Source organism: Amblyomma maculatum, chromosome 2, assembly GCF_055883805.1.
Source record: "Amblyomma maculatum isolate TAMU_Amacu chromosome 2, ASM5588380v1, whole genome shotgun sequence".
In the NCBI taxonomy this organism is placed as follows: Eukaryota; Metazoa; Arthropoda; class Arachnida; order Ixodida; family Ixodidae; genus Amblyomma; species Amblyomma maculatum.
The window spans coordinates 135811169-135836024 of NC_139345.1; the positions used below are offsets into that span (position 1 = coordinate 135811169).

Here is a 24856-nt window from a genome sequence, read left to right on the forward strand (position 1 = left end):
ACCTAACGCCAGGCTATTGAAGAGCAAGTCGACCTAATGCTTCAGAACATGATTCAGCCCTCAAGCATCCCTTGGGCGTCATCTGTCGTCCTTGTAAAACAGAAAGATGGCTCTATCGTCTTCTCTGTCCATTATCGCCGCCTAATAAGAATAATCGGAAGAACGTCTACCCTCTCCTGCGTATTGACGACGCTCTCCACTGTTTGCAAGGCGAAGAGCTCTTTTCTTCCCTAGATTTACGTTCAGGGCACTGGCAGGTTCCCATTGAAACGGCTGATCGCCCTAAGCTGCCTTGGTAACTCCCGATGCCTTGTACGAATTTTTATTTATGGCGTCTGGCCTTAGCAAATGCTTCCGCAACATTTCAGCCGATGATGGACACCTTTTGCGTGGGCGGAAGACATGCCTATGCTACCTCCACGACATCGTCTTTTCTCCGGGCTTAGGCACCCACCTTTACTGTCTGAAGCACGTTTCGACCTGCCTCTCATATGCCCGACTGCAGCTTAATTTGAAAAACGTATCATTGTTCCGCCCGCCATAGCAGTGCTATGCTCGCTGAGCGGAAATCAGGCTATGCTTAATACGTGGTGTGCCATACACTCACGAAGGCTAAATCCAATTACTCTGCCACTTAAAAATAGTGATAAGCCATTATTTGTAGTCTTATTAAATTCCTCCCATACCTCAATGGCTGCCCTTTTGAGGTAGTGATGAACCAGCATGCGCTTTTCTTGCTTAATTCATGGAAACACCCGTCCTTCAGACTGGCAAAATAGGCTCTTCGCCTTCAGGATTGTGTAGTCAGCGTTCTTTACCACTCCCGCCGTAAGCAGCATGACGCTGATGTCCTTTCTTGCGGCCCTCTTACAGCTGAGGTCACAAACTTTTTTTCTTCCGACGATTACTCTCCATCACTTCACATCAGTGAAATGCTATCAGCGCGGCGGAATGATCATTGGATAACGTCTCTCCTCTATTTCCTCTCCAATCATACGGCAGCTTCTTTATCGCGTGCTCTCCGCCGCCATGCTTTGTACTTCGCCATTCCTGGTAACCTCTCCGCCGCTACTACTGCGCAGATGGCCGCAAGTGGTTAGTAGTTATTCCCAGGCAGCTACGCTCGCAAATCCTACTATTTCCACGTTGAACCACAATCCCGGTCACGCGGGCGTCGCCATACACTCGTATCCGGCTGCGTTTCTACTGACAGGGACATGTACACCCTCTTACTCAAGTACGTCCACTCATGCCTCACCTTTCAACGTCGCATTAAAGTTCTTCTGGAGAGTTGTTGCCGTTACCTTGCCCACCACGCCCTTTCGACCGTGTCGGCATCTATTTGTACTGGCTGCTTCTCTACACTGCAGCCGGCAATCGCTGGGCTATTGTAGCCGTTGATCATCTGACGAGGTATGCAGAGCCCACATCCCTTCCATCTGTCACAGCGTTAGAAGTATCTTCCTTCATTTTGCAGCATTTGTTCTTCCAATAGCGCACCATTATCGACTACGGGCTTCTCTCTTTTTTTTTCGCCTCTACGGCTGTAATCTCTCTGCTACAGTCGACACCATACTACCGTGTTAACCTGACATACCCCAGTATACTCCTGCTTCTCAAGCCGCCCAGCATGTTGCATAGTGGCGACAAATTACGCGCGCATGCACGGCAAACATTCAGTACCGCCATACATCTCGCCATGACAACCAACACTCGACACCGGGCTTCCCGTCTAGCGCTCTTTTGTGGCTGTGGACACCCCCCAAAACTTCTCTGCTACGTAATTTATTTGGGCATCACTCTTTGGTTACTTCACAATGTCTAACGTATAGCTTCACGTCAGTGCGGAGGCCAGGCCAGTAGACGTTCCCTACAATTCTATTCACTGTGTTCTTGGAACCTTGATGCCCTACCGTAACCGAATCTTGGCCAACACGCAGCACCAACCCTCTCAATTCCTTTACTGCTACTAAATGTAGGGTTTCTCTTACTGTGCGGAAAGCACAGCCTTTGTCAAATGTGTAGAGCCTGGAGTTTTGTTTCTGATCCGTGCAGCGATGCTGATTTAGCATTAGTGGAGGTATTTCCTATTGAAGAAAGTAGGACGAAAATTATTTTTACTAATAAGAGATTCAGAACCCTGGAAATGCATTGCAAGAAGCACGAAGTGTCTCAGAAGCAGACCCCCTGGTGTTCTACACTTTTGACAAAGAGTGTACATCGGCCGTACAACAGCCCATCTTGTATCAGTAACGGGAATATTGTACGGCATTTCTTTCGTTGTAGAGCTTCCCCAATCTTCCGAAAACAATCGGCTAGAGACGCATCCTTTCTTTGCTCCTGCGCTTGTTACTCTGGAGTCACCGTCCGCAGCTCCGCCACAGGAACCTGACGTTTAGCCTTTCTTTGTGCTGCTTTTATCGCTGTCGTCTGTGCAGCGGACGCCGTAATGGATGGTTCGATTTTTTCTTTAGCTTGTTCTGTGTTTCCTCTGCGTTCGCCTGACACTCTAAAAGGTGTCTTCTTAACTGCTTCTACTTCTTCTTTTTCTTCCTATTCTGAGCGACGTTCTCCACCAGGGGCCCATTCGGCGTCGAGATCGTCATCCTTTTCTTATGCTCATGATATTCCCAGTACCAAGTCACACAGCGGTACATTTAAGCACTTTACCAACAATGGTCCCGAAAAGAACGGTGTAGAAATGCTAATCATGGCTTCAAGAAGGTAGCAAATCGGGCCGTTAACCAACAGAACTAACGCGAGTTTATCCGTAAGCTCCTAATTTTTGATGAGGCTCCTTCTTACTAGAACAGTGTTTCGCTTGCTATCTCTTAATACGCTGACGCGCTGTCCGTGTATTTCACCCTCAACTATAGGCATCGACGGCTCTCTAGCAGTTGCGTGTATGGCTATTTCACCTTCTCCCGATCTCTCACGTTCGGTCATCTGTTGGTCTTCCCGTGCAAACATATCCGTTTGCTTGATATATACTGCACAGGCGATCTTCTCTTGCGGTTAAAATTTACATTTTTCAATTCTCTGGCGTAACTTGTTGCAGTGCTGACAGATGTCTTAGGTGTGGCGTCTATTTCCGCTAAGCCTACAGTCCGCGGCACGATGTCCACTACGATTGCAAAACAAAAATACTACCGTGGGTGCCTAAATCTGCCTCTTTTCACTCCTTGCTTTCCCGAGTTAACATCTGACGTTCTCAATACATCTTCCTTGGTCTTCCCCATTTTGTTATGGCATTGTACTACCACGAACTGATCGGCATATTCTGAAAGTTTTTCTGCTCTCTTCAGCTTCTACTCTTTCAGAAATACAGCCAACATTGTGTGACAGCAAGACAAAAACTGCTGTGCTAGAATCAGATTTCACATCTTCGTAGTGTTTTCAACCTCTGCTATTTCCAGCCATCGCTTAAAGAAGTTCAACAATCGCGGTGCGAACTTGCGGTTTCCTCGTCATTGGGCTTACTATCCCGGAACCATTCTCGGAATCTTGCTGCGCTTAAGCAGAACTTCTGCAGTAATGTTTTCTTTACCTTACCATAATCCACACACTCTGCATGACGCGGGAAATCTCCCAAAATAGTTAATGCGTCGCCCACCATAGAAAGGCTCAAGGCTGTTGTTTGTTCTTGCTTATACCATCCTTGCCCTATTGCGATTCTTTCTAGGGATGCAAATACGCATCCAAATCATCTCACTTATTGTAAAAATAAGCCATCAGCTATCTCGGATAGACCGCTGCAAGGTGTGCGCTCTAATACCTAAGTAAATCCTGTCGCCTTTGGCACAGCTTGAAAGTTGCTATTGGCAAAGGGGTTATTTGAGTTTGAGCATTTCTTTCTCCAGTGCCAATCTCTTTTCTTCTAACTCTGCCATCAAATTAGCACTCTCTTCTACTTACGCGTGCTTGCTGTGAACCCTTTCTCTATTTTCAGGCCCCTGCTTGTGCGCAAACCCCTTTGCTATTCTCTGCCTCATTTCTTCTTCCCCATAAAGAGCCATTGTCCCCTCTTTCGCGAACTAGAAATTTTCGGCCCTCAACATGAGCTATTGAAGGTCCATATCTCCGTTTTCAGCACGGACACAAGCGTGTTGACCTTAACGTTCAGACGAGTTGACTAAAGAGCATCCTGGCAGGCTTGCCGATAAATATTTCCTACTTGTCCAGAATGCGAGTCGAGAAACCCAGAGAGGCGTACAACTAAAAAAAAACAGCATTTAATGCAAGCATAAGCAACAAAACAATAAATATAAGAATATTACAGTGAAGCGATAATTAAGCACACGCACGGTAATTAAAAACAAAGGTGGACTTTACGTAAATGAAAAAGATCATAATTTAGAGCCTTTAGAGTAATTAATTATAACGAACAAGTGAAAATTGAGACAGTGCCAATTGGTAGTTGTCTTAACGGTGCTGATGAAGGAAGTCGCTCGGGCTGGTCTCGCTGGACATCCGATGAATAGTCGAATGGGCTGCTCGACGATCCGAAGCAGAGGTCGCGATGCGTCGGGCAAGCAGGGCAACCTCTTGCTTGTTTCCCGATCCAGCTCCAAAGCTCAATTCCCCGTGTCTACCACCGCGAAAGCCGCCCAGAGAAGGTGTCGTCGCCTGTAACGTCCTCCTCGTCTCGAAGTGCATTACACCCTGATATCTTCACGGCCGCGGGCCCCTTGAGTTGTCGTGAACTCATGGTCCCTGAAACCAATTAGCCACGACGTCTGGCTTTCTTCTGTTTCCGCCGACTTAGTGCTGATGGCTTCTGAGAAGACGCGCGCCTATTATGCCGTCTGCCTCACTCCGTTCCCACAGATGGTTGCGTCTGCTTCGTACGCTACGTGCCGATAGGTTCTTGGTTATGTTGGGGATGTATCCTGATTTGCCTCCTTTCAGCGGGGGCTTTCATTCACACGTGACAACCTTCCGCCTCTGATACCTTGTTTGGATCTTCGCGGACACCAAGCGCCTCATCCGCGGGACGTTTCTAAGCCATGCTTCTGTCCATGGATACGCCTGAGGTTGCTGAGGCTTCCGCACATGATGTGCGGAGCATTACGAGCACTGACGTAATATATCCGCTTACGTCAAAAAAAAAAATGACGATACTGCGCGCATCGAGGCAGCATACGGCACTATCGTCGGATGTGTCCAACTATGAAGCACCGAAGACACTGTGAAGAACTGCGCAAAATGATGAACAAAGCTGAAACCCCTAACACACCCAGGGCGTCAAGAATGGTGGAAGATGAAACGTAATCTTTCAGCGTCATAAACACATCCCAGTTTGAGGTCTCCATCTGCTCTATCACAAGGTAGCGCCACTTTTTACACTCCATGAACTGAACAGTGCCAACTTCTACAATTAGGCGAGGTTTCATGTGGCGCGGCAGCCAAAGCAGCTTCAACTTAATATTTCTTGTTTCTAGATCAAATTTCATTCATTGCAACCCTTATGCGCATAGCTCCGCCAAGTTTACGATCTTCTGTTTTTAAACGCGATTCTCACACAGTCACCATCCAAACATGGCTTATTTGATATTCTCTAATGCCGACAATAACTCGGTCAAGGGCATCTTTGAAGTCAGGCGCTCGGTGCAAACTACTATTTAGGAAACCATGCAAGCATAATATTGAGCACTACATCACCGGTAGTCGACGAGGCAGCGAAAGTTTGTAGGTGTCAACGATGTCCACATAACATGCAAAACCTCGACCGAACGACCGTGTGCTGTTTCCAGCAAAGAGCCTATTAAAACATGGCCGTTTAGAATAACCTCTTCCTCCCACTCCACGATATTTTTCCAACCCTCATTTATTATTATTAAATTAAGGAAAGCACCACACTGCTTCAATAAACGCTGACACATAAAATTAGCATCTTTTCCACAATTTTCTAGCTCGACATTTTGCTATCGAAATAGGATCGCAGCCTTGATGCCTTACCAAAACAACCTTACTTTAATAAACCAGAGCAAACTGCCAAAACAGGCATTTGAGACAAATAGTGGAGGATTGGTTATCTGTGGTTGTCTGTACCATTCCACGACCGCTTTTGGTATTTCTTGCTTTATTTTACAACCAAAACAGGCTGGTTGATTTTTAAAAATATAGGCCATTTGACAAGAATGCTGCTAATTATAAAACTCTTCATCCTTCACTTTTAATATACATCGATAACTTGAATACGCGAGACGGAGTTATCAAAACAAAAATTACCTTCCGAATAAAATCCCTAAGTACTCTTGCATTTCTCTGACATTCACATGGCAAACAGCAATGCGGCGTTTCCATACTCTAGGCAAGCCTAATAACTTAATCATATCATACGGAAGACTGCAATCATTGCCAAAAACTAAGAACTGAAAGACATGAGGGAAAATAATTAAAAAAGAATGTTTTCAGAGCAGGCTGTACGGGCATTCCACCACTCCACGAAAACGGTTTTGTCTTTATTGGCTTTATTTTACAAAACCTACAAGCGGGCCGCTTTTACAAAGTGAGCCTGTTTAGAAGCAGTACATCTAATAAAAGAGTTCAAATTAATCATTTTATCAATTACTATAATATACTTGAGTACACACGACTGAGTTTTCAAAACAATAATTATTTGTAGGAGGTAATTCCCGACATACTGTCGGAGAAGTGTGATGTGAAAATTAGTATGGCGAAGAGCCATTCGGGCGTTTCCATGCGCTGTACAACCCGAATATCATACGAAACACCGCCATCATTTGCAACAGCTAGGATTTGACTTCATGGAGATAAAAGCAGAAACACTTGTGCAAACCCTTCTGACCAGAGTGAAGAGCAACGGCAAGCTCTGGCTTTTCACTTTACTCTGTATACCTGCAAGAGCTTGATGAGTGCCATTCGTGAAAGAATTCGAGACTCTTTTCTCAGTGTATCTAAGTAAATAGCTTACTATGTTAACTCTAGAATTTGCTCTTGAGTAGTTACTCACCTGCATAACGTGAGCGGTTTTTATGAATCATATAAGCGTATGGTTCATAGTGCCGGTCGGGTACCTGAAGGGGGTCGTGAGGGACGCTGTAGTGTGGAGACTCGTGTGCCACGTACAGGAACAGCGGCTGCGGTGAAAATAAATGCATAAATGCGCTGCGTTAGTCAGAAATTGTTAAAAAGTGACAAAGTCGGTGAACAAAAGCCAATAAAAAATGGCAAGCGGAAGGAAACGTTAGGGAAGAATAGTTCCGGCGTGATTCATTGAAAGTGAGAGCAAATATTGCAAAGCTGAAATGCAGACTAATATTTGTCGTCATCCTATGCACAAACCTATGGCAATATATGCGGTCACCAGCGAATAAGTTAGGTGCCTTGAGGTATTACACAATAATATATAGGTCTTGCTCGGTCGAAAAACCATAGCGTGCCATGGTTTGTGAAGCCAGTTTCAAAGATGAGTCGAAAACATGTCGCAAATATTCCGTGACACCGTTATGCGGCGGCCATCTAAGCTTCATCGAAACCTGAAACATTCTTGACAGTACAGATGTAACCTCCAGCTTCTTAGTTTGAAAGCGGATTTAGCAGTGCAAGCTGCATGCCTATCTTGATTTCGTGATACAGAGGTACCCCATAAGACCAGGGCTGCTATTGCCTTACTTTCATTTCCAACGAATGAGAATGAAATATCTTTCCTAGCTGGCTTTGTTGGGCTCATATGACCCTTCTGCAGCCACGCATACGGATAGGAAGAATATGCGCCGATACTCTTGCGTAGCCGACCGCCACGCTGTAATAGTGAACTAGACCAGACCCTGAAAAACCGCCTCGTGAAATGACTGTGAAAACTTAGCGAGCACAGTGCTGTTGAGGGACCAAAATAATCACGTCCGGAGAGACCGGCGGTTCAAAGCTGAGCATTTATTTTCCCCGAAAGAACTGTGAACGCCTGTGGAGAATGCTAAAGCAGAGCACCATTGCAAGAGTTGCTACGGCGTCCGTTGATGCTGGCCTCGCCGAGCCCACCCTTCAGTCACTCTGCGGAGCGCAATTGTCCTTCGAGCAACAAACGCGGAGCACGGAGTTGTGAACACATCTCCCGCGGCTTCGAGTGGCCGAAAAACCGGCGTCGCTACGTCGGCTCTTGTTCCACAGCCTCCGAAGGCTGTGCAATTTTTTCCGTGCATCCTCTACAAATGAAACTATTGTATATTTAGCCACCATGGAAAGCGAACATCCGACTATCGAGTATCAATTTCCTTTCACCCTGTCACCGACACGTGAACCATTCGGGTGCTGAACGAGATTTGACGAGACGAGTTCTCCGCTCTCTGAGGCTTTTGATAAGTCCGCAACTTGAACACATGGCAAATGCAGTCAGAAGCGAACCCATTTCAAGCCTAACCGTTAACGAACTAAGCGAGGGAAGTGCGCGGCCATGCCTTTTCCCGATATGGGCAATGATGTCAGAGATCAGGCGACGAGAGGACAGACGGATGTTCGTGACACTACATTACGAAATCGGAAGCATTCAGATGACATACAGACCCTGGGAAATGTGAATATTGTAACATGGATCAAGTATTCTGATATTTGTTAAACTAACGTGAAAGATTGCATGGGCAGCATTCCACAGAATATAAAATATAGCACATGCAATAAAGTCAATAAAGAATTCCACTAATTTCATTAATTGTATAGAACTCTGCAAGAGGTTGCCCTCAGTTAGCCCTGCACTTCGCTTTAAAGAAACGTAGATGGGCTGCTTAATGTAACTCACACTTAGTCCCCGTTTCACCGTTAAATATTCGGTAAAACCTTTATTGACAACTTCTTTCTACGAAAAACAGGGTTTTCTCATTCAAGTGATTTTTCTTAGTGGTAAAACTGCCTCTTCGCCCCTGCCTGCCCTAGGCAAACCTTGCCGCCTTATTGAGACTTTCCATAGCCATCACGCAACTGATGTCAGTTCAAGGCAAGCAGTCAAGTCGGTCCTGAGCGAGTGATAAGAGAATCGAGGTAGCCATGGTGTGAGAAAAAGAGGAGGAAATAGAGGGACCCTCTCACTGTCAATCAGGAAAAGTAGAAAAGCAAATAAAAATGGGCGCAACATTTTTCCACTCATTGCTCTTTGCTTTCCGTCGAGCTCACAAGAGATGTTATTGAAATAGTTGCCTCGGGGTCATTTTTATCACCCTGGTACCTTTGCTGCTCGCCTCGCCAGTTTTTTTGTTTTAATAAATTCATAATCTATGCCTGCAGCTTCATCTCGAACCGAAAGCGCGCAACAACATGAAGCTCCTCCAAGATTCTCTCTATGTGCAGCCAGGGAAAAAATACTTGAAGAAAGGAAGCACCCGTAGATTTCGGAGCAGCTTTCGTCTCGCTGTACCACGGCAGTTATGCTGAGTAATCCTGGCCTTCATCATTTTGGGGTCGATGCCAAAGTAGACAAGATCAAGTTGCTTTTGTACCAGATGAAAGATAGGGGGCTTGCAAGTTTTGATGAGGGCAGGGAGACCAGAGTGACGCTAGTCACAAATCGCAGAAGGCAAACGAAATTTCATAATTGCTATCTGACACAGTTTATTATAGTTAAATCACTAATGGACTATGTTGGTGCCGCAAATTGTAGACGCAAAATATGGACGCAAAATCTGGATGACAAACGTGAAGCCACTGTGAATATGATCCTTAGTGTGCTTTATTGGTAATACTGTGACATTGTTACACAAAAGGCAACGTGGAACCGAGGAACATGAAGCAGCCAGTCAGGTCCCCACTATACGGAGCAGTTTCACTTCTTCACCTGCTTCCTGACCTGCTCACGTCAGCCTCCGTGGACTTCTATATATAGTATTTTTCCTTGCCCCTTACTTTGCAGCATTTCCTCTCTGCAACTGACTGGGGAAAGACTGGTGAGGTCACATACTAAGTGCTAGGATGAGACGCCAGTACCACTACGCAGAACGGGGTACCATCAGTCTCAAGATCAGTCGGCGGGGTTTCATCCGGACAACAGGTACAACATCATTGAGCTAGCGTCTGTGGCTTGAAGGGTTTCGGGTGCTGGGTTCAACCTTGTAAGTTGCGGCGGAGGACACGGTAAGGGCCGAAGTACCAGCGCAGCAAATTTTCAGAGTCCGTGGTGATGAACGGGTGCCGAAATCCAGACCTATATAGTCGCCAGACTTGTAGGTCAGGAAGCATCATCCATGGTTGTAGCGTTAAACAACTAGTTGATGTTTTAGGTTCATGCGCTGTCTTACCAGTTGTCCTATTTCTTCTGCGCGCTAAGCAAAAGTACTGACGTCCCGGTCAAGCTCACGTTCGAAATTGGGATATACGGACAGCATAGTATTCAGGTATCTAGTCACTCATCTGCTGAAGACAGGATCGAAGGAGTGAGCCGCATGGTCTCTTGAAGTGCCGTATTGTATTAGAACGTAGCATACGAGAGAAGTTCATCCCAAGTTTTATGCTCAAGTCCATGATGGAGATTATGTCGGCCATAGTTCTGTTTAACCGTTCCACCAAGCATTATTCGGCGGGTGATATGCCATGGCTGGGCAATGGGCAGTGTGTGTAATTTCAGCAAAGCCTGAGTCAAGCAGAGCGTAAAAGCTACTTCAGGGTTGGTAATAATAATAACCGGAACGCCAGGATGCAAACCGATCCTACCTAATACCTAATAAAAGCCCACAATAGGTCGCAAAATGGCTGGAATGGAGCAAAGACTAAACGAGAGCACCTTAAAATATATTGGCCATGTGGACTCCCGAAAACAGTCTTACCTTTGTCTCTCGGATCCACTTAAATTTGTCAGTATCTGCTTTTGATGCCTAGTGAGAAGTGCCTGCTTTCGGATAGCCGGTCGGAAGCGGATAACCGTCCTTTTTGCTCGCCTTATTCAGTTTTCGGTAATCGACAGAGAATCGCAAGCTGCCATCTTTTTGACGTGGATCACTGGCGACGTCCATGGGCTCGCCGAAGCATGGACTACATCGTCCGCAAGGACTCCATTCACTTGCGTTTTAAACGCTCAACGTTCCCTTTGCGTATGGGTGTTGGCATACAGACAGTCTGGCCTAGTAAGTGATGGTGCGATGCTTGAAGACAAGAGTACGAACGCCATTGGTGCCAGTGGCGAAGCAATCTAGGAAATCTCTCCGAAGATCCGAGAGAAGACTCCTCTGAAATAATCTAAATTCTGGACTAAGTTAAATGGTTATAGGAGCAGGACAAGGTGTGCCATATTCGTTAGGGCTGGCCCTAAAGGCGCGTAAATGAGGCAAAACAGTGAAATTTGAAAGAAGACAGCAGGCGCTCAGTTAGCGAAATACCCCGCCTAGTACAACTGTTACGGAGTTTGATGAGTCCTCCAGCAAGGGCTGTAAGGTTCAAGGCACAGGTTGTTGGGCCCTGCGCCACATATCTATAGGGCCCTTGGCGTGCCGCGCATTCAAAGGCCGCGCCACTTCCCAATGCTCCCTGCGCTCTGCCTGTTTCCCTCTCCCCACTCGTTCGGGATAACCGGTCCCGCGCGAGGGGGCTATAAACGAAGGCACGCGCCGCCGTCTCGCCCTCTTCGTTCCTGCTTCTTCGCTCCTGGCGCTTCTCTACGAAGACGACCCGCAGCCCCCCGGAAGACAACCCCGCAAAGCCTTAGACGACCCCCGCCCTGACGTGAGATTAAAGATGTTTGTTACGCGGCCCGCTGTGTATTTGTCGTGCGCATCCCTCGGGCAGAGGAATCGCGCACAAGGTATCTAGCGCTAAAGACAAGGACAGAGGAGGGACGGAGGGACCACTAGTTACCATGTGCCTTGAATCTAAAAATCCCCAACTAGACCAGTTGCCCTTTTTAGATCAACGGCTATCTCCTTTTTGAGCAGCACAAGAGGTGCCCTTCTGCAATGCCCCCGTGGTCGTGAAATACAGCATTCCTTAAAAGAACTGGCACACTCTAGCCATCGTCTAAAGACGCAATACGTTGGGTCCCGGATCCTTTTAATTGCATGACACGGCCCTTTTCATCGAAAATGTCAACCGCGTTTCTTTCAGGTCCGCGGCATTGTTGGTGTGGATGATATCAAGACTCAGAATCAAGCCATTCGAACACTGTGAAGTATCACGTATTCAACGACATACACAAAATTTAAAAATCCGCGCAGAGCACTTCCCATCAGGGGTGATCAAATGACCCCTCGCCATGCGAATGCTCGGGTAAGATCAATGCTTCGAATCCCAAACTCAGTCGAGGGCATGGCGCATTACTGAATAATCGGCACAAATGTCGAGTAAGGCGGTGACATCCACTGCATCAATCATTACATACAAATCGGAGGTAGCTCGTCACTGCTGTCGCTACATGTCTCAAGTGAAAAGTCGTATTGGTATGAGGTAGCGCGTCGAATCCTTTCACTACCTGACCCCAGGGAAATTTTGTTGAATCGGCGTGGCTATAAAAAGGATTTTCACATTCCCGACATTAGCGGCGCTGCCTGCGAAGGCCGCTGGTACTAGTTTTCCTGGCGAGGGCTGGGAGAGGGTCTCCAGGGAGCCAGCACCTGGAGAACAGTAGGACATGTTGTAGCAGTACCGCTTCCCTGACGACTTCAGGCCGTGGAAGAAAAAACGTGTTGCAGGTATCCGTGGGGCTTGCAGTTTCTTTCTTGCGACTTAACGGATGAGGTTGCGCAAAGCATCCGGCTCGTTACCGACTGTGTCGGCTCCAGTGATGCTGATGTTATGGTTTTTTTACAGTGGGCTCGATGCTGCAGCATTGTTTCTACGGCACCAGCCTCACTGTGAAGCTCGGCCACAGTGCTCGGTGGGCTGCACACTAGTCCCTCGAAGATTCTCCTTCGTCATGTGTTGGTATGCGTGCTGGAAAAGACGCGTCATGACCTCAACGAACATGTGCATGCCCTTGTTCTGACGCTGGCTGCACTAGTGTAGCGCAGCTTCTCCTCATTCCCAACACGGGCATTCGGGATTGTGGCCTTCAAGGCATAACAAAATGCTTCCCAGGATTGAAAACACTGGTTTTCCAGCTATGTCCGTGTCCTCTTCAAGAGCTAAGTACACATTGTGAAGCCTACGCTCATCGTCCATCCGTCGTAACGAGTAACATGCTCGAAGGTCTCAACCCCATCCTCAGCGTCCTCGAACTTGTCCACCATGGAAAACAGTGATGTCAGTGACAGAATGTAGGATGCGCGTCATTGTGGTTATACAGCTGGTTATACGGCTGTTCGAGGCTGCCTCGTTGGTGACTTAGCGTTACACAGAAGGCAATCTAGAACTGAGCGACGTCAGCAGCCAGTCAGGTCAGCTTGAGACGGAGCGCAACTTCACTTCGCTGCTTTACGAATCGCCCTTGTCAGTTACCGCTGTCTTCGATATATGGCGTGTGTAAAATATTATAGGAGGCACTTTTCGTCATTACCACGCAATGAGGCGAAAGCATCTGTTGCGCGGTGGTCCGAAGCCTCCCAGTACGGCACTTCTTTCGTTTTCGCTCCCACCTTCCTCCTTTTTTTTATATCTCGGTTAAGGTGTCCACGAAGAATTGTGACAAATACTGCGTCTTTTCTTTACTGTAAAACACTTGCATGTTGCCTGTTGTACTGCGTCTCCTTCTAGACCCTGTGCGATGCAGCATTCGAGGAAGCGTCAAACGAATGGCGCAGCACGGATGCCTGGATCGAATGCCCGGGAGGGGTCAGCTTCGTATAAGCATGGAGGGATAGCTAACAACTTTTATTGTGCACCGGAAACCAAGGCCCACTACTCCCCATCCCCGTCACGCAAGCCTAGAGTACGGGGGTCCCGTACTCTAGGCCGTACTCCCGTGCTCCGTGACTAAGGGCTAACAAAGATACTTTGTCTCTTCGCGGCCTCGACCCGCAGGAGGCGGACGGCTTGTTGCTACCGAGCGGAATCTTCGCTCAGCAGCAAGGCGTCCCAGCTTTCTCAGCTTTAATATCTTTCTCGACTCTAGGGGAGTCGACACATTCCCATATAATGGTCGAGGGTACCCTTCTGCCCGATTGCATTACAAAGATAACTTTCATGTCCCCTAGTAGGACGTGAAAGGCTCATACTGGGTAAACAAAATTTCCTGCTTGCAGTCGGCGCCACACGGCGGCCTCTCTATTATTTAGTATCTTATCCAGTGGTGGCAGTAGGTTTCTGTTAATTCTATAATTCTCAGCGATTTCAGAATAGGCTTGCGCGCGTTTACAGAGGTTCTGGTAATCCGGTGATTATACCGTTGCCCGGAAGTAAATAGCTCGGTATAACTCGAATGCCGGTTCACTACCGAGAACCGATGCATGCTTGGGGGCTATATTAGGCTGTCTTTGTGTGTCAACTCTTTGTCGGCCAGGAATCTCGCCGCTTCCGGCGAGATTTGCCCTCGCATGAAATTCCAGACAGCAGTTTTACTATCGCTGACTACGAATTTTGCTGCCGATCTAACGTAAGCAAGCGTGATTGCAACTTCCTCGGCCGTATCTATGTCGCGACTACGAATGGTGGCTGCCTACTTGGGGGATCCTCACGCGTCCTCCTCACGGAAGTCACGCGCAAACGCCGCGCATGTCTGCCCACGAGCTGCGTCCCCTTAGGCAACCTCTCCGGGATCCATTTTTCCGAAGCATTTTGTAAACGCTGCGGCTCTCTTATTCCTCCTCTCGGTATTACGTTCTGGATGCATATTTCTCGTGATCCAGATATGGCTATTTTCTCCCTACAGTTAGGTGGGATGCTAGTTTACGGTGCCGCAGGCGATCAATGTGCAAGCCTACCATCTGATATATGGCTCTTCCCTTGGTGGTATTGCTACGTCTCTCTAATTGAGACGGGCGAACTGCATCTGCGTATTCTTCCCAGTTATTTGCAACCCTTGGAGAGAAGTTTTTTTGTAAAGGTGCTCTCTAGGGCTCTCTTGGTACATCTCCGGATGAGAGTGTAACTTTCTTTTCTCATCCGCTCTAAGATTTTGGAAGGGTGTGGAGTAGCACATTCGGCTAAAGACGTAAGCCTGTACCAATTTCAGTAAGCTTCTCTCTTTAAGGCCCCTTCCCCTAACGAAGATCCTTCTATAAATACCCCCAAAATTGAAACTCTCAGGCCAATCACCCTATGCGTTGGAAAATTGATAGAACGAGTCTTGCAGGCTCTACTCACAAAGTGCATGGAATAAAATGACATGTTGCTTCATGGATTATTCGGCTTCCGACTAAGTATGGGCACACAGGATGTGATTTTCAGATTAAAACATGATATCATGGACGCAAAATCAAAACGTTTAAAGGGATCTTGAGGCTAGATTGGAGAAAGACGTTCGACAAAGGAAAGCACGAGGCGACACTCAAGGGTTTAATAGACATAGATGTAAGCAAGAAAACCTACAATTACATAGAAGACTCTGTCAGGCAGAAGCGTTACGTAAAGTTTCAAGACATCACGTCCTCTTCATTGGAGCTAGGGAGCAAGGGCACGCCATAAGACTCTGTCCTATCGACTTTCCTCTTCAACATGTCCATGAGAGGACTCCTCACGGCCCTCAACAAATTTAAATGTCTGAATTTAAGCTTATACGTGGAGGACGTTAACATCTGGATTAAACAGGGAAAAGACGAGAGCACAGAAGAGCGCTTGCAGGAGGCAGCGGACAGTCTTGTTGCATACGCCGCCTCCTTCTCACTGCAAAAAACGCAACTGTTCGTCTACAATACTAAATCGTATAAGCGTGAATCACCTGGTGACAGCATCTCCAGCTGTGACGTCATGACCGACCGTGAAGTCATTATGAAGTCATCAGGTGATGACGTCACACTCAATTTCAGGCACGATATACTGCTACACGGATGACTTTCATCATTTATTTCAATTTAGTATATAGTTAGAGATAGGTCGGTAGCTATAATATAAACGTCATGGCTGTGCTAATGCTTTTGCACTCTCTGGATGCACTTTCTGCAGTGACCACAAGTTTCTAAGGAGGGCCAGAATGGAGCGAGAGCATAGGAAATGTGACCGTCAAGTGTCCAGCTATTACCACCGCACAGGCAAAAGCTAGCGTCGAAAGTTTAGCAAAGCCTAATTTAGCCTTTCATTTTTTCTTTCAATTCCTTCATTGTCACCTAGCTGTGTACTTATCCTCAGAAACTATAACTATTTGAGGACATCTAGAAACGTTTTGGCGATGCAATACGTTTTTACATTTACAGCTCATGCTAGAATGGTCTTGCGATTTGAAGTGTGTTGCTGTATGAATCTGCTTCTCAATAAATTTCTTGTCTCGCAAGTACGTACGACTCGAACGAAAGCATCAGCAAATATTTTTTGCGTGCGCAAATATTGTACCTTGTTAAGCCGAAAGCCTTTTGGCTCATTAGTGACGTAAGAAGTGACTGTGCGCGGAATACGCGACCAAAGGACTATCCAAAAACAATCCAACACAATCCACATATTAAGAAAAAAGGAACAAAATACAGAATTCACGCATCAGTGCATGGATATGACGCCATAATAACATTGCATAATGACTAGCCACATTAATAATATCACAAATCCAAGTCATAACCAAGAATCCAATCCATATTCTATTTACCAAGCCAATATCAAATTCCGTCATGATAAATTGGCTATATATAGTTAATGACAATGCATATTGGCGACATTTTTCAAAGCCCTAATATATGTCTGCCAAAAATACAAACCCCAATCCACATAACAAGCTAACCAAAGCCGCTGCAGGATTCCCCTATGTAATCTCGAATTACCGCTCGTAAGCATATTCTCCGCCGGATTCATAAACGCTTCTCGAGTCAGAACTCTACCTCGACTCCGCGGAATGGACTAAACGAACCCTTCCCACTCAAGGAGCCATTACGTTTCACGAAGCGCACTCCGCGTTTCCTGCACGGAGGCGCTCCTCGACAAATTTTTCCTCACTCGAAATTGCTCGCGACTGGCAAATCGACGTCTGTGCACGAGAGTATGACATAATTTATGCCACATAAACACCATGCAGCGCCGAATTAATAATATATGTGATCGGTTTGCATCAATGTTAGTAGTGTTTGAGCATATTGACACACACAAATGGATTCTTGCTGACGTTTTTTCACGAGGGTAACCGCGAGTCCACTGGAGCCAAGGGGGAGATAGCATCTTAGGCTGGAATTAGATCAAACGGTAAGCAGCTGCATGCTTTTGGCTATGTTGAAGTAGTTAGAAGGCTTATAGTCAGCGAGTCGACTAGAGTTCCTCAGATAGGTTGGCTGCAGTTTAGTCCGACACTTTTTGATCGCAGCTGGTTGGTTTTGTGCAAATCAGTGTGCTGGAGTAGGAAGGCGAAATTCTTTTTCCTGCTTTGAAGCGCCTGCTAAATAAAACGAGCAGCATGCAGGACAGCGCAAATGAGTTGTCCGCGGACGACAGCTCAAGTTTTGTATACAACGTTGAAGAGAGGGAGGTAGGTATAGGGCTTATTCAGAAATATGGGCACATCATAGAGTGCTGAAAGTTTTATAATGCCTTACTGGATGCGAAAACTGATGCCTCGGAGAAACTCACGCTGAATATGACAGTGAGGCGAACCTTATACCTCTCAGAGTCAAATAAATAATAAAGAAGTGGGACAAAGGATAGGCCCGCTGAAAGAAGTCTGAGAACACAAGTGACATCTACTAACAAGTATTTTTTAAATAATGCTTTTATTGCTTCAGGGCGTACTGGTATATGTAAAAGAATAAAAATGTATAATAAATGAAAGAAACAAGGTTGGCTGTTATAATAAAGCTTAAGGGGGAACGATGATGAGGCCCATGCGCCCAAGGAATGTAGAAGATGGGTTTTTTGGTGAAAGTCCCACTGCTGTCAGGTGCCAAATTCCCGTCGGCCTTAATGCCAGACAAAGCCACAAGCGGTAAATATCTGCCTCATTATCTTATTTTTTTTTTTCAGACAGGACACCATAGACGTAGATATAAATATTGGTATTTTGGTCATGTGTGCTGCGATGTTACAGTACAGCTACAAGCAAATGTTTACTTTTCTTAAGCTTGTGTGAATATGTGTTAGCACTGTAAATGTTCTTAAAATGTGTATGTGCTTGCCTGCTGAACCCAAATACGTGGATTCAAATCTAGGCCGCGGCGACCGCTTTTCGTTACAGGCGAAAAGAAAGGCGCCCGTTTGATTTGAGTGCACGTTAAACAAACCCCGGTGGTTGAAATATCCAGAGACCTCCACTACGGTGTATCTCGGAGCCCATGTCGCCTGGTGATTTTAAATACCCTTAACAAACATTTTTTTAGAGGCGCAGCACGTTTAGGCGCTTATGCTTTCAGCTGCCAAAAGTGAATGATTATGAAGTACTGATACCGATAATCAGTAAAACACAATTTTCAAGGCACTGTATTCTAGATATCCTCTGAGTGACGTCGGTTCGCATTTGACACAGTAATGTGAATGAATAGCATAGTGCGAGAAAAACAGTGTGGGAATGAAATGAGGAACTTGAATTTTCGTGCGGCAGCCTTATAGAAAAGTGGTGTTTCATATCAAGCTGACAGTTTGCTCACCAGAAAACTTTTATTCACTTCTCTCGCATTTAAACTTGCTGTTGCACAAGTACTCACAGTGATAGTCATTCTATTGTTTTGATTATAAGCTTGTTGCGTGCTGAACTCACAGCGCTTAAGGAAACCAACTCTTCATTTGCGCAATGCTTCTTCATTGAAAATAAATATTTTTATGCCGCTTTTGCTTTGTTATGGTCATGTGTTTGTTTATAAAATTCTGCAGACTCATGAGAAAATATTAATTGTTGACTCCTGGAATAGCCATTGTTAGCTTTTTTCTTCAAGCATATTTTAATTATTTCATCAAGTGAAAGCTGTGGATATGTGATGCGAAAGTGGGAGGGCCCCGAAGATGACCACCCATGAGCCCGTCACTCGCTCAAGTAGGGGCCATTGCATCGCACATGGAGGCACGGGTGCGAAACCCCTACCAAATAGATGCAGTGCCGCAGCCGGTGCTGTCTCTGCAACCAGGTGCTATTCTTGAAGCCACGGCAGAAACTGGCCATGACTAGTGGACTGATTGGCCCGCCTAATTAACGTTTTAGTTCTTGGCCAATATGTCTTTCCTTAGGCAGGTTGGTAAGGCATATGGCTTGCAATTATGTAAAGCTACATGCTTTAAAACACTGGCCTCGAAAATCACATGCCAAGAGGATGGGCACTTCAATATATGCGATAAACCTAAAACTCAGTTACTCTCGTGTGTATCATAATTAAGCTATCTTTTCAGTTGCTTACAACATTTGCGGTGAAATTTACTTTTGTGCTACTCGTATAATTCTGTCAAGTTGCTGTTGTCAAGCGTAGAGCAAGTGCTTGCACCTTGCTTCTCCAGCCATACAAAGTGCAGCTGTCTCTAAGGGCCAGCTTGTGTTTGTCGCTAAGAAGTTATTATAGCTATTTACTTTTCGCCTTCTTTTCAGTGTCAGTGTGTTTAAAATAGAAGCAGTATTCTCATGCAGTTGCCTAGTACTCATAGTATACTGTCCCACACCTGTCATCAGCTTTCACCATTCCAGGAATAAGCCGGTACAGAAGCGACTTAAGTTCCTGCTGTCCTACCGGCAAGCCTGTCATCAGCACAGTCAGGCAGGGATGCCTCACTAAGAACGTCACCGTCATGCAGTTCGCTATTCTTCATCCTTCAGGCCGACACATCACAGCAAAGCGCAGCAGCAGCACAAAGAGAAGGGCGCATAGTTGCTTTGCAGCGCATGTTTTCACCCGAAGCGGAGCAGACTCAGCGCTTTCAATGTAGGCGAAGAAAGAAAAAAACAAACATCGGCTCGAGATCCGCATCCAGCAGCATACACAGATGGCTAACTAGAAAAGGTACCAAAAATGGAGCTCAACATTCTCGTCTTAAAGTTAGAAACATAGAGACGCAAGTTATAAGCGTTGAATTCTCAGCCGCAGAAATAAGCTGTAAGCGTGTAGTATTGCATCTCTGCCTTATTCCTAAACATCAAAGTCTAACAACACAAAGCACTGAGGCTCAGTATCCTGTGCCAATGTTTCTGGAATAAACAAAGATGAAGTACCATGCAAAATACCAGAATTAGGTGTAATAACTGCAAAGAACCAGAAGGATACCACACACATGGATACCGTGCAAACAGCTTGCTTGAAATGCTGCCATAATAACATATGTAGTTCATGAAATTCCGTAATATATGCATCATTGTTCTTTGGTTTTGACATGAAAGTTCAAGTTTTATTTCTGTCACGCACCAGAATAGCGGAAATCATTTCAAAATTACCTATCAGCTTTTCAGGCGCATAACAGTGCAGGGGTAGATATCTACTTTCCTGTTGTAATTTTCACATATTTAATCACAAATTTTTAGCTTATCGTAATTTGTTGTTTAAACGACAGAGCTGCACTCGGGCTATGAAAGACTGCAGTGCAGGATTTGCAATGATTTCTCAGTGTTCTTCACCCAGCATCGACATCACAAAGCATATAAGAGCATGCAAAAAATTTACCAAGGTTTTCATCTAACTGTACATTTCACCCGAGGTCTATTGTTAATTCTGTTTTGCCATAAGTTTCTGACTAGTCCATGTTATATATCAAATATCAGTGCTTCATTATCATGAGTATTATTGCGCCTTTAGAACTTCTTAACGGAAGATCGTGCAGTTGTGCACTCATTGCTTACTCGCGCTTAGTGCAAGTGAAAGTATTGTTTCTTAGTCTTCTCGCGGTTTTTTACATGTGCATGTGATGACATTTGCAGGCGTTATTCCTAGCAAATGTACTGCAGTAATGAGCGCTTTGATGTGTTGTAGATCTTGTTCTGTATACCTCCTTAGCAGCCTTGCTTCACAATCAACATTGATTTGTGCATTATGTTCCTATTGATAAAGTTTCTCTGATAAGAGCTTTGATAGAGTCATTGCTCAGATGTATCCAACACATGTTGATATGCATAGTTGATATGCATATTTGGCCAGTCTGTTCTCACGTGAGCGTTTAGTGCTCCTTCATCATTAGGTTTTATATTTTCAGATATGTCTGCAATAGTCTCATCGAGTGTACACTTACAAATTTCTTACTGTCAGGCGTTAGGCATGCGTGAAGACAGTCTTGTGCGCCTCGTCCAGTTGTTCGTGATGAGTCACAACGCACACGCTGCAGCCTACCTCACCTGGCAGGTCACTGAGAGCACAAAGATAAACAAATTGATCAGACGGGTTTACAAGACGGCGCTGAGATTAATGAAAACTACGAGTACAGCTCGGCTCCTGCAGCTCGGCGTCCTTAACACCTTGGAAGAAATAGCAGAAGCACACCTCACTGCGCAAATCGAGCGCCTCTCTACCTCCAAGGCAGGCCGCAGTATACTGCCATCCCTGGGCTGCAACCTCCGAGCTTCCAGCTCGCAATCATGCGAGATCAGCGAGGAGGCGTGGACCCACAACCACGTGGAGCTCATCCGGTGAACGTGCACCTCGAGTACAACTAAGAACGGCGGCAGGCACAGGCCAAGGTCCTCGTCGAGCAACACTCCAAAGACCCGCACGCCTGGTTGGTGGACGCAGCAGAATACAAGCGAGTAGGATTCGTGGCAGTGGCCGTTGCGGCAGCTACAGGCATCTCTTGCGCGCGGACGCAAGAGACGCCTAGGAGGTTGCCATCGCTCTGACAATCTCCGAGGCCGTGTGTCGCACCGTGTTCAGCGATTCGAGGAACGCCGTGTGCAGCTTTGCCAAAGGATGAGCGTGCGCACCGGCGGCCGCCACCAATGGTTCAGCAAGATCGAGCTCCACGACCGCAGCAGCATCCGCATCAAGTGGTTCCCGGCGCACGCGCGCAAGTGTGACTACTCACCGAATCATGAAACGGCCCATTTGGCGGCGCGAGCGCTTACCTTCTGCGTTGCAGAGAGTGCCCGTTCCGAGTGGTGGTTCGAAAGCAAGAATCGAGTGAGAAGTTATGAGGAAGTTACTAAGTGTTACCGCCTAGCTCGCCGGACCATGCCGCCTCCTCACCCGGCACTTAGGCGAGAGGAGGCCGTCGTACTAAGGCAAATAGAGACCAGGTCACTCCTCGCCCCGGCCGTGCTACACGTCATTAAGCCGTATATCTACACGATTAGTGTATGTAGTGTATATGAATTAGGCCAGGCGGCCCAATGGCACATCATGTGAGACTGCACCAGGTTTCCTATCGAACCTAATTCCAGGACATACATGCCCGAACTTCAAAGTGCTGTGCAAAGTTCAGACAAGGACAGTTAACAATGGCCCACCCAGTAGGCTCGTGGTGCATTCGCAAAACATTAGCTTGATGACCCACGAAAAACGGGCCGAAATGTGGTACTGCAGAGCAGGGCATAACTCCGGGTCGACGCTTGGCCAGCGTCACGACACATTAAAGCGGCGCTTATCGGCATGTCATTAAAGTTATACATACCTTCCTTTAGATTGTTTTATTATGCTTTCGTCATGTGCATATGTATGGAATGTTATTCACAGAAGTGAAATCACGGAATGTGCTTTTCATGAGACTGTTTTGTTGGCATTTTGTAAAGCCAGTTTAAATGAGCATCTTGATAGCCTTTCCCAAAGCGAAATATGTATCCATCCATCTGTGTCTTTTAGTAGAATTCCTGAGCTCCAACTTATACAGCTATTGCTCACATGTATGCGACCATTGTTCATCTACAGAGACTTGATTTTACCTTTAAATACTTGGCCAGTTTATGTTCACCTCACCTATTAGAATTCCTTCGACATTAGCAGTTGTGCGTTTTGACACTTATCTTGTTGCCTTGTTATAAACCTTCCTTCGACCATTTTCTTTGTAGCCTTTCCCAAAATAGCAGAATTCATTACTGCATTGTGACACTGTGACGCTGATCGATGTCTTGAGTAGGTAGAATAGTATTCAGGAGTTTGCATACTCAAACACTGGGAACATTAAAGAGAGCATAGATTTGGCAGTATTGAACGGATCAGACATCACACATTTCTGGGATGCTCCCTTATTTACGTGGCATGCCTTTTGCGTCTGGTAATAGCTCTTTAAACCATTGATGTCCTGTTTTTCGACATAAAGAGATGCACAAAGCTTTTAAAGAAGTACCTAAAAAATTTTCAGCTGTTGGCTCATCATCATTTATTAACCCTTAAAGGTCCCGTTTGGGACATTACATAAGGGGGGGGGGAGTGCAGAGTTGTTCAGCAGTCATACATGATCATAAATATAAAAGTAATATAGAAGTATAGAATAAATATATATATATATATATATATATATATATATATATATATATATATATATATATATATATAGAAAATAACAAATCAGATAAGATAAAAACGCAAAATAGAAACAGCAGGTAAAACAAGGTAAAAATTACAAGAGTAACAAATTCAGATAAGTCATGGCAGAGTGGCAAAAATATAAAACAAATTCAAATAACAGCTATGGAAGTAAAACCGGCTGGTCAGTTTGCAGGGCTTGGTAGCTGACATAAGGTACAGGGAGAATATTTTTTACTGAGATAGTCGATAAGGAGCTGTCTGAATCTAGAAGAATTAGCCTCAATGACAATGTATTCGGGGAAGTTATTCCAGCTTTCTATCGCACTGGGAAGGAGGGATTTATTGAAGGAATTGGTGGAGCCGTGCAAACGCTGTATGCTTAAAGAGTTAAATAAACAGCGAGATCATCGTACCGGAGCTCGTAGAAGGTTTTCTCTAAGTGCTGGAAAGTTAAAGTACAGTTTGTGAAAAAGACAAAGAATAGAAACTTTCCAGCGGAAAGCTAATGATTTGAGACCAAGAGATGATTTCAAGACTGTGATGCTGAACTGCGATTTGTACTGTGGGGTATTGAAGTGTGCTGCCTGATTCTGAATGGCTTCGAGTGAATCTATCAGGTAGCTCTGGTGAGAACTCCATATTGTTGAGGCGTATTCTAGTTTAGTCCGTAAGTACGTTTCATATGCTAGTTGTCTGGTGGCTGCGGTGGACATGGAAAGTGATCTCCTCATGAATCCGAGTGATTTGGAAGCACTAGCACATAGTTTGGTGATGTGGTCAGCCCAAGTTAGGTTGGTTGTTATTTCGATGCCGCGGTACCTGTATGAATTTGTTTGAGAGAGCGCTATGGAGATCAGGGAGCACGAGAACTGAAGAATGGAACGTTTACGTGATGTGTGCATGAATTTACATTTCGAGACATTGAGCTGCATTAGCCAGTCGGAACACCACTTCTGAATTCGGGTTAGGTCATCCTGTAATATTTCTTGATATCTGCTATTGAGGATGCGGCGATAAGTGACGCAGTCGTCCGCAAAGAGACGGACAGATGATAAAATACCAGATGGTAAATCGTTAATGAAAATTAGGAAGAGTAACGGAGCAAGAACCGATCCTTCAGGGACCCCGGAGATTATTCTAGTAGTTTCGGATGCGTGATTGGCGATGACGGTGATTGGCGATGACAGCAATCATGGAGAAATTTTACTACAGAAATGTTAAAACACATTTAAATGGTTTTTTGCAGGTGGTATATAGAACAGTTTAATGCACAGAAGAGGCATCAATATTGTACAAAAGGGAGGTGAGGTCAGATGCAGTACTGTCACACAGCAGCTGTAGCACATTGGGCCGAGCGGCTACTGTACTGCTGGGGGCATCTGTCAATCAGACGACTGCATGCCTGCTTCCCACGGAGAGAATCAACTGGCTGTAAGGGGGGAACATGAATTAACCGTCGACACTGTGGCCAATGTGGAGTACACGGAAGGGTAGATGGG

General features: G+C 45.7%; 1 protein-coding gene across 1 annotated transcript in view; it reads right to left on the minus strand.

Annotated features, from left to right (window-relative positions):
- LOC146199951 (arylsulfatase B-like) overlaps nt 1-24856 on the minus strand; it is a 93896-nt gene that overhangs the window by 35230 nt on the left and 33810 nt on the right. Inside the window, exon 6 of the mRNA XM_084592833.1 lies at nt 6977-7103. Within this exon, the coding sequence (XP_084448959.1) occupies nt 6977-7103 (127 nt within the window). The remainder of the gene's footprint in view (nt 1-6976; nt 7104-24856) is intronic.